Below are 18,312 nucleotides of genomic sequence, written 5' to 3'. Positions count from 1 at the left end.
TTAAGGAGAAACTTAGAACATTTGGCAGAACATTAACAGAATATTGTTCGTTTTCCACCAATCAAGTGATAAAGCAGTCTCAAATATATGTACTTGTATATACGTATCAGCAACTTTAAAAGGCAGTTTCATTCACTGTGTAATGTCTATGTAATTCACTAGCATAGTGAACTCTGTACAAATGAATTCTGCTCTTTTCAAGAAAAAAATGATAGACCCATGGTTTTACAGCTGTCTAAATTTTACACTATATTTCTCTGAAATAGTCAAGTAGCTAATTCAACCCCCGCAGCCTAACTAAGGGCTCACAGTACAGTGGTTTCCGAAAACAGAACCAAAACGCGGGCGGTCTCTCACCAGCAGTGACGAGGTAAGCATCGGGGACCGCGATGTCGCAGACGTAGGGCTGCCTGGTGGTGCTGGCGGCAGAGGTCAGGACCGTGGCTCTGGGCCGAGCGGTGGTGGCGGGCAGAGGAGGGGAGGAGAAGATGGTGGGCAGAGGAGGGGAGGAGAAGGTGCCGGGGCTGCTGCCCGCAGCAGGCGTGCCGCGGCTGCTCGGGGTGCTAGCGGCAGCGGTTTTGGGGACAGTGCCAGGAGCAGCCGTTGTGTTGGTACTGCCAGTTCCCACTGGAACATCATACCCCGTGGCAGGGCGAGAAGTCGGAGGAAATGGTGTGGGAACGAGCGATGTGATCACAGATGGAGATTGTGTAGGAGAGGGAGCGACGCTGCTGGCATCGACACGCGGCATCAGGCTGTCAGGGCCTGCAGTCACAAGTGCTGTGGGGTGGGCGCTGCCCTCGCTGTGGGATGTTAAAAGCAGCGTGGCGTTAATTGTAGCACCAGTATCCTCATCAGAAGCCAGAACGGTTGAGAGCAGAGATGAAGACACGTTTAAGACAGGAGTTGTTGGAAAGGGAGTAAACAGAGAGATCAGACTCGTCTCGTCGAGCAGGACGCTGCTGGTAACAGGCTCGGTGTCGGAAGCAGGCAGCACCAGGGTGGGAACCACAGGCTGGAAGGAGGAGGGCGAAGGCTCTAACTGAGAGGTAGCTCCTGTAACAGCTGAGGTAATCACAACTTCGGATCCCGCTACCAATACTGATGGTGCTTCCAGAAACACAGATGAGTCAGAATGCAAACCTGATGATGGCATTATTTCAGGAACGTTTGGACCTGGAGTAGAGGATGCATTTGAGTAGAAGTATGGTGCTTGTCCGAGAGAGAACAGAGAAACCTCGATGTTACTGGTAGAGCTGACAGCAGTAGCTAAGTCCCAGCCGGAAACATCCTCATAAAGTACTGATGTTCCAGTCAACAAGGTCTGAGGTAAGAGTGTTGATAAACCACTCTGCACGACAGAGTACGAGTGTAGCATGGCTGACGACAAAAACGAGTAGCTAGGTTCAATCAGAAATGGTGTTGATAAAAGATTGGACGAAAAATCTGAAACTGTTAAAGATGGTTCTTCCCTTGTAGATGTCTTGTCAAGCAAAAATCCTGATTCTGATGGCCTAAGTTCTGGTGAGTCCAGAAAAGTTGTGTGACTGACTGCAGAAGACACTACCGGCTCACTCGGGGCGACCGCTGTTTCAGACAGAACAGGGGTGGCAGCAGCATGTTCTGCACCAGTGCTTGGTGGCGGTGAAACAGTTTCCATAGCAGAGGGGGAAAACTGGGCAGCAGAGATGTCTAGTGACATCTCTCCAGGGAGATGATGGTAGGAAGGAGAACTCATAGGTATTCTGTCGTCAATGGCAGCGCCCACAGTGCTTGATAAAAACACACTTGAATCAGGGATCTCTGCAAATCTTGAAGAAAATGAAACAACTGGTCTTGATGGAAAAGAAGTATCAAAAATCTCAGGTGTAGGCTCATCAAACTCATACTGATCGGTAATTACAGTTGTAAATGGAGTTACTCCTTGTACTTCAGAGGCTTGGACTGACATGGTTTCGATGTAATCACCTGAGCCCACATCGTGTTCTGGAGCGAAGCCTGCCTCTGGCAGAAGTGAAACCGAGTCACAGTATAAACAAGAACTGTATGATCTCGTGAAAGGCACTGGGCTTATGAGCTCACTAACAAGCTCAGGTTGACTTGGTATTTCTGAACCAGCAGGCAAATTTGGTGCTGTACTGGAGAAGTGGTGTGTAAACAAGCTGGCATTAAGAACCGTACCAGCATCAGCAGAAATGACAGCTGAGTGACCAGGGAAAGGTGCAAGTGGAAGACTGATTGCAAACAAACTGGGCTCAGCACTGGCTGCTGCAGCAGCAGGTGTGGCCCAGGGACTGCTTGGAGCAGGGTAGGTCCTTACACCGAGCACTGCTGTTGCCCGGCTACTGACATCAGTGTAATTGTCACCATTTGGGTCTATACTTTGTGCTGTAGCATCTGCTGCAACATGGCTATCTCTGTCCAGCAACTGGAGATGGACAGGTGGCTCTTGGGAAGTTGCCTCAGAAAGCAGAGATGTTAAACTTCTGTTTACGTTTTCCCACACCTCACCCACCTCCTCTAAAGGAATGGGAGTGAAATAAACATCTGTATTTGGAGGGTGCAACAGCAAGTCTCTGCTTGAACTTACAATTTCACTATCTGGTACAAAAGGCTTCAATTCTGTGAGAGTGTTACTGTGACTAGGGACAGCACTTAGCGGAGTCTTTTGCTGTGCTGTTTTCAAGATTTCGTATGGTATAAAAAAGACAGATAATGAAGGTGTTAGCAACAGAGTTTCTAATGCTTCTCTTGGTGGCTCTACTGTATTAGACTGATGATCTGGTAAAACTGCAGAAGACTTCAGTGGAGGAGTCCACTGTGCCTTTGGAAATGAGCTAATAAATTCATCGTCACTTAAGAATGCCTCATTGCTTGTTACGGAGACATCTAACAATGGCATACTTCTCCATTCTGAAATCCTGATCGTTTCTTCTTGGTTAAATGAAGTCACATCAAGGGGAGTGGTAACTGATGATGAAACTGTTTGAAGGAAATTACTTTCTTGGGACTCCAAAGTACTTTTTGCTAAGGCCATTTGTGTCCTGCTGCCTGATATGCTTTGGTGCACCTTTGAGGCCATTGAGAAAAAGGAAAAATTTCGCTGCTCCATGGATATCTCATCTAAATAAGGAGGGAAAGAGAGAAAAAAGAAAAAAAACCACCAGATTAGCACAAGTATTGATACTGGAATGAGCAAATCTCTGCTACGCAGAATTCAAGGATCAAGTCAGCACAAGAAATAAGTTCCACTGTGAAACCCTGTTCCCTGGAACTGACCAGGACCACAAGAGCTCCTCTCACTCTGCACCTACTTGTCCCTTGACAGCAGCACCACAGAAAGCCCACAGAAGGACGGAGAGCAGCTCCCTCTTACCTACACAAGGCTATAGTGTGCATCAGCTCACAGGCTCCCAAAGTAAACAAACCAGAAAGGGTAACAGGGTACAACGCAGAGAAAGACTCTCTGTATCTTTAGGGATCTAGTTTAGGTCTTCTGCTTTCCATTAGCATCACTTCATTTCCTCCAGTTTTATTATTTCTTATTATTAGGCTCACTGGCAGATCTGTTCTGTTTCAATAACCAGCTCCTGTCAATATCAGAAATGAACGGCACGTGCTATTTACGGGATGAAGAGGTGGGTTCCTTTTATGTAAGGCAAGTGTGGACCTGATATCTACTGCAAGTATCTGGTGAGATGAAACATGTCCAGTAGTTAGGTTTACATTGCCTGCCATTCTTTTCACTTCTCGCCTTTAGCAGCCAGCAGTAAATTCCTTTGTTATGCAGCTGCCATCTTCATCTGCATCCTGCTGTAGGAGAACTTTATTTACAGGCCACCTGTAACAGAACTTTCACTGCTCAGACTTGCAGGACTTAAGTAGTAATAGCTGAGTTCAAGCACAAAGGAGAAAAAGCTATGAATTTACCAGATATTTTAGGAAGATTCTTGCAAAAATCATGTATCAATACTATTTGCACAACTTGACTGTAATTCCTCCTCACACAAAAGCATCCTTGTATTACTGAGATCTGCATACAGGCTTTTCCAACCATGGACGTGTTTTGCAAAGGAAAGGCTTATTACTGCCTGAGTACTTTAGTGAAATGCCTAGATATGACTGATAGCCTTCAGAGCTGAACGTTAAGGGAAATCACAGAAAACTTCTCACAGACATTTTTCTAGGGTACACACAAAGGCTTCATTCTTAGATTAGCTATCCCCGCCGATCATCCCATTTCCCTAGCATTACTGTTCTCATTCTGGAGCATCTATGCAGTGCTACTGGAGCCTACTGACAATGCGCACTGAAAAGGCTGGCGGGGGTAGGAATCCCACCCAATTAATTCACCAGGGAACAGTTCAAAATAAAACCCAGCAGACGCAGTTCTAAGTGCCTGATGGTGATATGGCATGCTACTCAAGTGTAGCTACATTAGCAAGCTCTTAGAGGATGCCTTGAACTCCGTAACTCCTGGCAGATCTTTGCAGGAGTAGTTCACCTATCTGTTACACACAGTTGCCAATGTAACAGCGCTTTGCAAAAGTGATAAACCGCTGTCATCATCCCTTCCACTCTGGTCTATTTGCTAAATTCCCTGACAATTTTTCAAGTGCTGACATATTGCCCTGGTAAGCTTTGAATTTCCTGATCTGGAAAGCACAATTATAAAAATTAATGCACAGAACTAATACCACTAATCACTGCTAATCAAAGATGAGCCATGCGATAATATACTTTATTTTACAGATCCCATGCACAATATTTTGCAGCATAAAAGATATTTTGCAGCATAAAAGACTCTCTCAGGTAGTCCCAATCCATTTTTAACTCCTGAAACTCACTGGAGGCACTGTTAGATTTATGATCTTTGTGGTGTGATGATAAAATATGCTGCCTTAAAATGCTCAAGGGGGAGGAAAAGGGGGAGGAAAAGGGGGAGGTCAACTGCTGGAACACAGACAGTGCAGCCACCCTGTAACAATGGCTTTTGCAAGCAGTTACCGAGCTACCATGAGCGACAGAAATTGCAGCTCCCATCAAGCACAGGACTGAAGCACGGACCCTGAACAGGTGTTCATGATGCCAGTCCTGCTTGCTGACAGAAAGTTGTTCTACATTTTCTCCTCGTTAAAGCCTTCCCTAACCTCACTCCTTCCTTTGACTCAGGCTTCCAGCCTTTAGTTTTTCCTTTGTGACATTTTGAGTAAGCAGGGAGTTACTAAAGGAAAAGAATTACAAGACCATGAAACACACTGTCAGAATGAATCAATTCTCTCCCAGTATGCATGCAGTGCGTAGAGGCACACCACAAATCCTTTTAGCTGGCTCTGTAAAACACTGCCCATTTTTGTCACACTTTGGACACCTAGTGTTTGCTTAAATGAATTCTGAATTATAGACAAACGCACTGATAAAGTTCTCATTGCTCATCGTGGCTTCATGCTGCAATTCCCAGCATCAATTCCACAAGAGTTGTGTCATCTTCAATGCAGTAAGCACAGTAAATGTGGAATCACTACACAAGACCGTTAATGTGGCTGGCAAAGATGTCCACTTTCTGATTAGTAAGTGCACTTGTGATCACGTATCTGCACAAATCCTTGACCCAAAGCTAGAGGTGATGATATATAAGTTGATTCTAACGACAAAACAATTGCACTGCCTATACATGCCCATGCTATGCATCTTCATCTTTCTTCATGCACAGAGAACTCCCGTTGTCATTGTTCAGATTGACAGAGGGATCATCACAAGGCAAAATCCTGCCAGAAGTGACCACACGTCACGAAGACGTTCTGTAGGGTTAGTTGCACTGCTATTACAATCCAACAGACATGCATAAGGCAAAGGCCATTTTGACTTCTGTCTTTACAATTAGATTTTTGTTGAGAATCTGTCAATATATGTTTTCCTTGAAAGAATAATACGTAGGAAAAAAATCCAGATTTATTCATTTAAGGAAAACAGTAAAACACTACTCCCAAAACACACTAGGACTTAGAAACGTTGCAAGCAACAAGACCAGGTAAGAGCACTGATTGCTTGAGATGAGCGGAGCGCGAGAAGCTCACTTGTGCACATAGGATTTTGAAACAAAAACTCGCTGGCAAGTTTGCAAGCCAACGTACCACATTATTTGCTTTGCCTGGCTTGTTAGAAGCGGGGAGTATTAATGACACGCCACTAATAATACAAATTATTGTTTTCTGCCGTCTCCAGAAGAACAGCGTACTACTTGAATGCCGCTCGTCAGCACCGCGCGCGCCGCTCACGGAGAGCAGATGGGGCGCGCAGCAGATGTGCCAGGGAGCAGCCAGACAGCGCACAAAGAGCAGCAGCGAAGCGCGCTGAAGGAGGTGAAGGCGTGCTGCATGGCAATCACATCCTCTTCGCTGCAAAGCAGCTGATCTGACTACGCCACGGGACAAAGAAGCAGACAGGCTGCACATGTTGTGGTGCGTTTTAATGCCGCGGCTGCACAAAGCTATTGATTAGTAGCAACGCCGACTTGTTTGCTTGCGCAGCTGTTGTTGTGGGGTGACAGATTCACCATCCAGCAACTGCACTGCCACTGAGCGAGGCAACGGTGACAGGGTGACAAGCAGGCAAGCCACACTCCACAAAGCTGATAACACTATGGCAAAGAGGAAGAAAGGAGAACGCTTGTGGAAGTGGCCACACGAGCCACAGATGGCACCAGGACAATGCCTCAGTTCAGACAAAGAAATTCAGGCACCAGAAGGAGTGATAGCAAAAGCAGCATGCTAATGTGCGTGGGGTGGTGAACTCTGCAGCTTCTGCTGCCCACAAAAACAGGTGAGAGTTTAAACACAATTCATAAGCACTGAAACCTGTCACTGAACAAAACGAGCCCGAAAGCTGCATGCTACGCACAGTAACATCAGCTGAGACTCGTGAATTTGCAAATGCCATAATACCAGCACAGCAATTCCCCATGACTGTAGCAAAGGACTGGTGCAGTCCGTAGACTTCTTTGGTGACAAGCTACACCACCTGAGATTGCCAGAAAACCATGTGCGAGTATCACCCAGGAGCTAGGCTAGTCATTTTTCCAGGAAGCAATTAGAGAAACGCAGTTTTTATTCACTCTGCAGTTGCAGTTCTGGAGAGTAATATTGCTCTATACCCTACAATAAAGTAAAAAAAGATGTTCTGCATTTGCATATATATAAAAATATATAAATACATGTAAATATATATTTATACACACACCCTTATAAATACAAGACGAAGATGTAATCACATCTCTGCCACTGATTTCTCATGCAACTTCAGAAAGTCACATCACTTTTCTGCACTCTGCTAGTAAAATGTGGTAGTTGTACACTATCACAACTACCGCCACCGATTAAAAGTAGGTAGTGTCCAGTCTTACAAAACTGTTAAATTATAGATGATAGATGCAGACATCAAAAAAATGAATACATAGTAGTCTTTACTTGTAATAAAACTAAGATTTGTGAATAGAAAAAATAGCTCTGTTACGGTGACAAACTATGTAATGGCTAGGTAAAGTCTGAAAATACTAGAAAGTGCCAGAAAAGTAGTTCAAAATATAAATCACTTTAAGAAAATGATCTTCTGCATATAAACACAGTGATCTATATCATTACATTTTAATGTCTTTATTTTTACGCAAGGAGAAAAGCTGTTCTTTTACTTCTACCCGTTGTTTAGGCAGAGGTGTTTTAGGTAGACCAGCAACCAAAGCTACAGATGTTCCAAGTATGATGAAGAAATTCCTATTAACTGACTAGGTAACAGTGGTTTCCGAATTATTAAAATTTAAGCTATTAACTCACTAGTAATTTTCATCACATGAAATGGCTCCCTGACTATGGGGTAGGATAGCATGTCATATTTCAAAGACAGTTTCAACAATTTTTTTTTGCCATCCACCACTATTCATCTTTTTGTTTGAGAACCGGAAAATAAGAAATTGAAATAACAGAATGTAGTGTGGGACGAGACCACCCAAGGGTAAAGAGAACGATAGGCACAAATATATCTGAAAAAATCATAAACTGTTCCTCATATGGCTTAACACTTAATAACTTTCTGACTTATTTAACAGCATTTATTTCGGCTTCAGTCAAAAAAAAAAAAAAAGCCTTGTATGTATTAGGTCATTGCAAAAAATACCCACAGCTCTCTTGTGTAAGCGTCTGACTAATTTCTTAGGTGTCTGGCTTGTAGGAAAATACCAGTCACAGAGCATTTGCAGCTGAAAAGCCATCTCATTTCTTCTCTGGGAGGCATTCAGCAGGGATTGAACAATCACAGTAATTACCCCAGCACACAAAAGCCGGGGAGAGGACGGGGCTGGGAGCCCAGTTCCGCGGTGGGGCTCTCAGCAGCTTTTGGAAGATGCTGCTCCTGGACCATGTGCTGCACGTGTGCAATGCTCCCTCCGGATAACGCAACTGGGAAGCACAAGGGACAAACAGCATGTGGAGGCCTAACAGCCATTACTCAGAGATCTCAGAGATGTTCATTTTCATACTGTGGAAGATCCAGAGCATCTCTCATTGTTTAACACGTGTGCTTGCAAATTTTAAGTTGCTTTTACTACCTGAAAGACTTAAAAGATAGAAAGTAAAGAAATAAAATATTTAAGTCACAGCAGTCTTGCACGCTGCAATAAGGCGGAAAGAAAAATCCACCACAAATGGAAAAGGCTGCATTAAGAGAAAAATGATACCGTTACTAGGAAGCCCACAAAGCAGGCACCTACTTACATGCTCACTCACTTTTGCACACCAGGTTTCAATACATAGCCAAAAAAGAAGAGGAACATCTTGAAGTTGTTCTTTATCCACATGCAAACAGATGTGGCTCAGCTGCTACCCAGGTGCAGGTTTACAAGAAGTTCCCCCTCCTGCACAGCAAACGAACATAAGTTCCCATCTCTACACAAAGAGAAAAGATGCACCAAAGCACAAAGGGAAGTGGCAAAGACAAACGCTTGCTTGCCAGCAGAGTTTGATGAAGACTTTGTAAAAGAAGAGGGTTAGTAGAAGGTGGTCTAACTGCATTTCATACCCCTCTGAGTCAAAAAACACATCAAGGCACTCCTCATCAAGTATTACATTAAAAAACAGACTGCAGTACAAAATGAATGCATCAATGAACCTCTATCAGTCACTTTATCTTCCCTACCCAACATTAAAAGAAAATTCCTTTGCCGTGCTTTTGCTGATAGCCATCACCCTAAAGAGCAATAGGCAGACTGGGATCCCAATTTTCACCGAACAGCTTATCAGAAAATTTACAGTCTGTTCTGATCCAGGAATCTTCCAAACATATCCACCGTTGAGGCAGAAGAGGACCCTTTAGTAGTTTACAGTAACTGGTAGATCAAAATAATAATAATAATAAAAAATTCATAATCTAATACCACTGTAACACATTGTTTCGCACAGAAGAGGAAAAACCTTGCGACTCAAGAGAAGTTTTTCACAAAGCAAAAGATAGCAACACACCATCAGACCATGAGCTAGGGACAGGAGAGCGCACAGACAGGGGACAGAGCAAACACCCCCACCCCACCCCACACACACAACCACACAGCAAGAACCACCCCCCAAACAGTCTGATTGCCTTTGAAAAAACTCTGCCTGGTAACAAGTGGGCTGGGAACAAAACCTGTTTACAGAACAGCTTTTTGCGACTACAAGATATGTGCAATCCCAAACATACAAGAAACCCTCGCTCATGGAACCGCATAAAGCTTTCAGAGCATCAAGATGCCTCGAGTTGAGGGTCACTCCCTCACACTGAGGGTGAGAAAACAAATCCAGCCATGTCAATTCAAACATTTTGGGGGAAGAAAAATACGAGAGATGATGTCAAACACAGAAGCCTCCTGTGACTACGATGCATTCCTACAGACCAGCACCCACAAGAGGGGAACACAACAGCTTCGTGCAGAGCTCCGTGCTCTAACGCAGCCGGCCAGCTGTGCACGCACACAAAGCTGCAAATCAAATCACAGCCGAAAGCCTAGCTGGTGCTGGGAGCATTCACACTTTTCTGGCATTCAGTTGTACGTGACATCATCATGTGGGAAGCCATATGTCAGGGATAAAGTACACACAAACTTGAATTGGCTTTGCAAACGTTAATTCTAAGAAAAACACTCGCCAGATTTGCTCACCATGGTCATTCTTTTATTTTTTTATTTTTAAAAAAAGTAAAAGCTTTCTTCCTCTACTCTTCCCCCATTCCACTTAAAAATATATATTTTTTTATTTTTAATTCGCTGACTTTCTGCAAAGTAAGTCGATTTCTCATCTCTGAAGAGCCTGTGTCAGCTTTTACACAACTAAACAACTACTGAAAAGCTTTGTTTAGGCTAAAAACTGCAGTGCCCCCCCAAAATGCAGATACTGGAAGCTTTTGAAAAGACCGATTAAATTTATATTAGCCTCTCTTTTTACAGATGACACCTATCACCGAGCATTTTTTTGCACCCAATGCATACAAATGCTTTTAGGAAAAGCTGTGTTTAAAACAAAGTAATTTTTATTTCTTCAATTGTGTGACCACTATAAAAATCCCTAAAAGAAATAAAACAGAGAGCCTGAAGTCAAGCACAACTTTTTAATTAAAACAGAGCCTGTGCTGTATTATTAGTAACCCAGTTATCCACAGGGACTCTCTTCATTGACATATATTCTTAACTGGGCCGTGCTGACAAAGGAAATGTATACCCTTGACTGCGCTTTAAGTTGTTCAGGTCAGCAGGGTCATTGCTTGTGCACCGTGTTGCTGCTCCAGAATTGTATTAGTCGACAACCCAACCTGCAATACCTAAAATCACTTCCTTTCACAGGCTAATTCAGAAGAAGGATGTGATATGAAGCATGATGAAAAAGCTGAAAAGATATGATTTTCAACCAACATCACTCTGTATTGAATTCAAAACTACAAACACCATTGCTCCTGGCCGAGATCATGGCAATACAGCTGTAGATGCTCCATTTCGCGATCAGTTGTATATGCATAAGTAAATAATACTGGTAAGCTCTTCCACAGTCAGATATGAAGGCATTTAGTAGCTGTACTCAGCATTTGACAGTATGCAAATCAGGTTACACAAGAAAGAATCCTGTCAAGGCACTTCACAGAAAAAAGAGATGATAAAAAGCTGGGAGAGAGCAAAACAGTCCCAGTTACCAAGAAGCCTTTGGGGCTGAAAATAAGTGCTCACTGTGAGCTGTAAACATGGAAAGAAAAGGGATGTGCAAATAGATGGAGCAGAAATGTGAGAAGTAGTCACTTTAAGCACAGGTTTGAAGTAAGTTTAAGATTTTTCTCCATAGCCTGCAAGGGTTAATGGACCTGAGACCACTTGGAAAATGAGAAGCCGCCTCCTCCTCCCCCCCCCCCCCCCCCGCAAAAAAAAAGCCAAAAAACTCAACCTATAAATACATAGGAAGTTTATGTGTTCACTGCACAGTATCAAAGGTCAAACGTTTGCTATAGTTCATACCCAAAGAACTTTCAAAAGTTACTTTCCTTGAAAAATCATTAGGGAAGAGGGAAAAGGTAACGAGTACTATTTCAAATAGAAAAAAATCAAACCACACGCTTTTCTGCTCCTTCCTAACAGGCTGTTAGGTTTATGTATTGAGTGTTCAATACTTTAAAGTCACTGCAGCTATCTTTGTTGGGAGATCCTGAAACCGCACTAGATTTAAGAATAATTATATCAAATAAGATGTTTACTTGTACAAATATCTCAAGATTTAGCAATTGACTCTGGTCTTTTTCTCCTTAGTAACATCCTCACAACATGACGAACTTCTTCACTGAAAAGGTTGTTAGGCATTGGACTGGGCTGCCCAGGGAAGTGGTTGAGTCACCATCCCTGGAGGTCTTTAAAAGACGTTTAGATGTAGAGCTCAGTGATATGGTTTAGTGGAGGACTTGTTAGTGTTAGGTCAGAGGTTGGACTCGGTGATCTGGGAGGTCTTTTCCAACCTAGATGATTCTATGATGACAAGAAACCACAGGCATTAACATGTTAGAGGAAAAACTTGCCCAAAGGTTTTTCTTCCATGCCCTTAACGCAATGCAAGAGGCCTAATCACTGCTCCCAGAGCATTCCCCTGGAAACTGTTTATCCAGAGCTACTGCAGTCCGTGCTGTCAGACCTGGGGCCAAGCTCACGACTGACACAAATCAGTTCAACTCTGTTGGCTCCAGCAAGGTTGCATCATCTTTTCCCAGCACTGAAGTTGATGCTCTGAGACCACAGGTTATCAGCCATACAGTACCAACCAAGATATTAAGGTGTGGGTCTTCTTAGCACTCTTGGTTGCTCAAGGTGCATGCGGTTCTTGGAACTTCACAGAATGAAGGTGTGAATGTTGAAATCCCCAGGTCCTGACTTCCATATCCTGCCTGGTGACAAGACCATCCTGTGATAAGAACTGGAGTTTGTGCAGGGCCCTAGAGACTTCATAGCCTCAGTTAACAAAAGAATGAATAAACAATGTATTAACAAAAGTAGCAAAATGCATCAGAAAAGGAAGGGAACTGCTGTTAGAAATAATGAATATAGAGATAACCCAGAAAAAGAATCTAAGGAGAGTAATCTTAATTGAATCACGTATAGCAGAACCAGAAAGATAATGAAATAATTGTAAAGTGCAGGGAAACGTATGGGAGTGGAAAGCATTACACAGCCCTGCTTTACAGAGCTGTCTGATCACAAAATTCTTGACAGGAACGATATTACTTCAGGAACATAATGTAAAACTTCCTAATTAGTTTACTGGGAAATACACTACAAAGACAAAAGTAAAAAAGGAAAATTAGAGAATTTCCTTTTAAAAACTTAACATACACAAGACGAATAAGAAATAGAAACAACTTGTCACAAAACAGATCTATTTAGGCACCTTTCCCAAGCAAGACTGCCAGCAAAGAGTAAATGAAACAAAGAGAAACATTAAACATGTAAGAACAACCAAGCATTAAAGAAACTGAAAAGCCACAGTCCGGCCATGCTAGTCTAGGCAAAGACATTTTTGTTGTGATATTTATTAGCAGCATGAAACAATATCTTCTCTTCCTGGAAGCAAGTGGGAGGAGAGCCCGTTGGCAAGGCATCATGCAAATGCAGCTAACAATAGCTAAGTCTGTCACTCTCATCAGAAATCATTCTACACTTTTCACTTTGGCTGCCATAAAGCATCCCCTTCTGACTAGGCTTTTCAAGACCCCATTGCACACCACTATCAACACTATGGTAGCTTGGCCGCAAATTGTTGCATACGTGAATGACGACACTGGATAGACAGTTCTTCTACATCCTTGCTAGGAGCTTTCCTGGTCCTTAAGCTTCCTGTGTCATCCCTTTCTCCTGCCCTCCATAGTGTCTATTGTGAGAGGCTGCACAAGGCCTTCATCACTGCTCAGTAAAACTATGGACACAGGAGTCAGTGAGGAAGAATAAATTGTGACATACTGATTAATCATGGACCTGTATGGACTACTCCATCTAATACAGGCAGCACTGTAAAAGGTACTCCCACTTAAAAACAAACAAACTAACAAAAAAAACCACATGGCTAGGACTTGAAGTTGCTCTAGTGAACTGCAGGTTTAGTTAAAACCAAGCTGATGCCAGCGCATGTTGAAAAAAAAAAAAAGTGGAGAAACACAGGGTTGGGATGCATCCTGGCTGCAGAGTATCTGAGGAAAAGGTAGTAAAAAAAATAAGTCTAAGAACAGTGACATCTATGCATCATTAGAAGAATGCATGCTGCTCTTAATTCAGACTTTTGTGTTTGTTTCTGTATCATCTGATGTACGTTTTCAGAGAACCTTGAAGTTTAACCTAGTGGAGTGCTGAGGGGCTCCTTCCTCATAGTGTACTCCACAGGACAGTACATAGTATTTTTGGAAGCTGGAAGAGCTTCGCATTACATTCTGAACTGAATTTAGGAACTGGGGTTCTGGTTTATGATGCCATGAACTGCTTTGACTTTTCTACTTGAAAAATATCATTGCATTGAAACTGGCCTCTGTAGTGTGTATGGGGCTGATCACAGCATTCTCCACAAGGTACCACAGGTTTGGAAGCATCTCCCTTCCCTTTCTGAAATAGTCCAAAGGGAAGGAGGTATTGAACTTACAGATGTAAGAAAGAAAGAGGCAGAACAATGGGTAAGCAAGAATTCACTTCTGTTGAGAATCATGACATGAGTTCCAAGAATAAAACCACAGGCAAAGTTGATGCGTATTTTTTATTTGTATATAAAAGCAAATAGATTTTCCAAAATATAGAATAGACTGCTTTCTGATCAAATACATTACTCTATTCTCCTCTAGTGCATGCTTAATACAATTTAAAGTAATTATAGAGTTCCTCAGTTGGTTTTCAAAAAAAAAGCTTATGCATTTCACGATGTTTCCAAATAACAGGAATTAAATGAAAATGATTGCATATGTAACCTATTCTAAATGTGTTAAAATACCCAGTTTTGTTTCAGATAGAACCAGCCCTGCAGCCCCCAAGGTCAGTGCAGCAGGAGGGCAGGAGGTGCTCCAGGCACGCAGCACAAGTTCCCCTGCGGCCTGTGCAGAGGCCCCTGGTGGAGCAGGCTGTCCCCCTGCAGCCCGTGGGTCCCACACGGAGCAGATCTCCACGCTGCAGCCCGTGGAGGAGCCCCCGGTGGAGCAGGTGGATGTGGCCTGGAGGAGGCTGCGGCCCATGGAGAGCCCCCGCAGGAGCAGGCCCCGGGCCGGAGCTGCAGCCCGTGGAGAGGAGCCCACGCAGGAGCAGGGGGTCTGGGGGGAGCTGCCGCCCGTGGGGGACCCATGCTGGGGCAGTTTGCTCCTGGGGGATGGATGGACCCCGTGGTACGGAGCCGTGTGGGAGCAGTGCTTGAAGAGCTGCTGCCTGTGGGCAGCCCCCACAGGGTCAGTTTGGGAAGGACGGCATCCCGTGGGAGGTGTTTTTAGTTTGCTTTTAGTTTCTCACTTCTCAAGTCTGCCGCTGATAGGCAATACATCAATCTCCCTGTCTCAACCCATGAGTCGCTCTTCTCTTGCATTTTCCCCTGTGCTTCTGAAGATGGGGAGTAAGAGCAGCACGGTGAAGCTGAGCTGCCTACTGGTGTGAAACCAAACCACCACAACTGTTCACAATAATTCCACCTGAAGTGAAACAGGTTCAAAAGAAAGGGGAAAGAAATACAGTAACCTACCAGATACTTGAAATGGAGCATTTACAATGTAGCTTGATATGCCCCTTACAGATCTGAAGAATTCACTCCTGGCTTCAGGAGAAGCAGCTACAAGACAGCACGTTAGGTACAACCAGACATGCTTAGAGCACACTGGGATTCTTCCCCTTTCTCAAGTGGAAGATCTGAATTAAAGATACTGGTTAACTGTTGATGCATTCTTTTCCTAATATCCTACATCCCAGGAAATAATGTTATTCATCATATCTTTATGCCCACACCTTTGAAACCAAGAAAGTAGTACTAAGATGAGATAGCCCAAAACAAAATCTTATAAGCAACTGCCTCAAAAATTGCAATTTAAAAAAAAGTTCTCAAGAAGAAACACTTTCCTATGGAAAAGAACTGCCCCAGTAAAAGATGATAAAGCTTGGCCTTTCACAGGTCATGCTACTTAAGTACCCCTGATCGAAAATGGACAGGGTTTCTGGATCAGGTCACAGCACAGATACTTTGCACTACATTGCCATGTATAACTAAATTAAAATAATTTTATTTATGCTAAAGGAAAAGCAGGTCAGTCTCACAAGTTACGAGCTGCAGTTTACCCTTTTTATTTGACTCCCCATGGCTTCAAACCCACCTCCAACCAACAGTTTCTTGGAAAGGGACTTGTAGCCTAATTATCTCTAACCACAATACTCCCACCCTACTAATACTCTCACCATCAACTGACCTAATATAGATAATGGCAGTAGGAACATATTTATTAAAGACCTAAGGCACCATTTCTCCATTCCTGGATAAAAAGCACTTCAGAAAGGTTTTTTTCCCAAGTGAGTATACGAAATCATTTTGAAAATCAATGGAAATTTTTATTTTCTTTTTTAATTGGACCAGATGTAACTTAAAAAGATCTTTAAGAAGAGATGCTTTTAGCAAGACCGAGCTTGATTATCCTTTGCTTTCAACCTTATACAAGTTTTAACACATCTGTGAAGTGTTGTTATCCTGACCTGGTAAAGCCTGCAAATGGTGCACAGGAAATAACTGCCTACAGAGAGAATTAGGTCCATTAACGAATATTGGTGTCATCCAGGAAAGAGCATGGCACAAACAGAACCTGTTAGTTCAAAAGAAAAGAGCAAACACATTGGAAGCATGATAGCTTGAGAAGCTATCTTTGCTCTCAAATGCACTACATTTAAAACCTGCTATTTGCAATGATCCGAGCCTTATCCAACCTTTCGAGCAAGATCTTTTCCATGCAGCCTTTTTTGGGCAGGACCAGCGTTGTGTGGCACCAAGCACAGCAATACAACGGAGCTTCAACCCTCCAGAGCAGCACTGTGCAAAGCACTTTGAGTGTTCCAAGACAGGGAGTGCTCCTGACCCAGCTGTCTGCACAAGGGTTCTCCAGAAAGAACAGAGTTTCTCTCACAAAGGGAAGGTACGTAATAAAATGTGTTAATTGTTTTTAAGTACATATGAAGGTATTGCAGAGAGGAATCATCTCCTTTCCACATCCACACTGGACAGCTCAGCAGTCCCAATATTAACAAGCTTAAAAAAAGCAAATAAACTGAATTCAGACGTTAGAATGAGTTTTCCAAAGGTCAAGGCTGCTCTACATTGGAAAGGATTGCTCCAGATGGTTCAGGAGTCTCCATCACTGGAGGTCTGTAAGAAGAGTTTAAACAACCACATTAGAAATGATAATTATAACTGATCCTTTATTTGAGGCTTTGAGACTTCTTTCAGAACTATTTTCTCTGATCCAGGCTGTCCAGACACACTGCAGAGGGAAATCAACGTCACATGTATTCAGAAAAAAAAGGTTTCTGGGCTGAACCTCCTGGGCACAGATTCTCATACACAACAAAGCTGCTCTAAATAAACTGATAAGCTGTGTTTACGAATATCCAGATTTCCCAGCTACTCAAGAAAGGAAATTCTCCTGGATCTAAGTTATAATTGCTAGGTAATTGCTAGGTTATAGATAGTGAATTGCCACCATAAACCTAAGTTTGCCAAGGAGCATGCCAACCACAAATGTGCAAAAGGTATCCTGAGCAGTGAATGTAATTGGTGAATATATGGAATTCCATAACCCTAACAAGTAATTAGTTGCAAATGGTTAACAGGCAAAGCGCATACTACTCTCTGAGAGGAACAGAGCAACATATTCTGCATTCAGCTCAACAGAAGCATACACAAACAACTTACCACCACCAAGGACCCAGCAGTAAAAGGGACCAATGTTCAGAAACAGTATGTGTATGACTGTCACCAGCTGCACACCCTCTGCGGAGAAAGTGTTATTTTCAGAATCTCTAAACAACTACAGGACTCATTATAGAGGAACAACTTGTTTAGCTATGCTGTCGGGAGCCTTTCTCAAGTAAGGCAAGCCCTCAAATCCTTTATCTTCTAGCGTTGTCCACTCCATCCTCCAGAGGCCAGACAGTTCATTCAGTTCTTGATTACAAGTGAAGTACAATGAAGTCATGTTCTGAAAGACTCTGATGAACAGAGCAGTATTTCAATGCGTACACAAAACACAACCAACATTCAGCTCCCCCAAAACTGTTTTCACATCTTCCTACTAGCATGAGAAAGAAGGAAGAAATTATAACCAGTTTCTTAGTTACAACCACAAACATTTTAAAAGCACTCAAACGCCTGTACAACTGCACAGTCAAAGAAGCAGTCCCCATTGCAGACACGTACTGCTTATACTTCATGGGGATATTTCACCCCTTCTTTCTCTACACAGCTGCTTCCCATAATAGCTACATCAAGGATAAAACCCAAGTTTATTTTGAGCTGCTCTGGACTCCCACAGCTAGCAAAGAAGTTTTTTCAGCAACCTTGGCTGAAGCTGTCCTTAGCTGCACTTCAGGACCTATTTGGGCCTCAAAAACTATACCCATTTGTATCGACTAGTGCTGCCTGCTAACCGAGATTAAGAGCAAAGTTGGACACCTCCTACTGATGTGGAACACTTTAAATTCCTATCACTGCTGACAAGAGTAGCGTGAGAGAAAACTGAGCATGTACTGCACGCTGGACTGAAATTTTCCCC

At 43.1% G+C, this 18,312-nt stretch overlaps 1 protein-coding gene across 8 annotated transcripts in view; it reads right to left on the bottom strand.

Annotated features, from left to right (window-relative positions):
- KIAA1549 (KIAA1549 ortholog) overlaps positions 1–18,312 on the bottom strand; it is a 143,295-nt gene that overhangs the window by 73,393 nt on the left and 51,590 nt on the right. For 6 of the 8 annotated variants that reach the window (XM_066997829.1, XM_066997827.1, XM_066997808.1 and 3 more), the window contains exons 2-3: positions 17,454–17,531; positions 358–3,123 (exon numbers count right to left, since the gene is read on the bottom strand). In XM_066997829.1, the coding sequence (XP_066853930.1) occupies positions 358–3,123; positions 17,454–17,531 (2,844 nt within the window). The remainder of the gene's footprint in view (positions 1–357; positions 3,124–17,453; positions 17,532–18,312) is intronic. The other 2 variants (XM_066997810.1, XM_066997819.1) reach the window with 1 other exon arrangement.

This window comes from Anser cygnoides, chromosome 1 (assembly GCF_040182565.1).
Source record: "Anser cygnoides isolate HZ-2024a breed goose chromosome 1, Taihu_goose_T2T_genome, whole genome shotgun sequence".
Classification (NCBI taxonomy): Eukaryota; Metazoa; Chordata; class Aves; order Anseriformes; family Anatidae; genus Anser; species Anser cygnoides.
The sequence above is the reverse complement of the archived record's forward strand: the minus strand, read 5'-3'. Positions and strand labels throughout refer to the sequence as shown.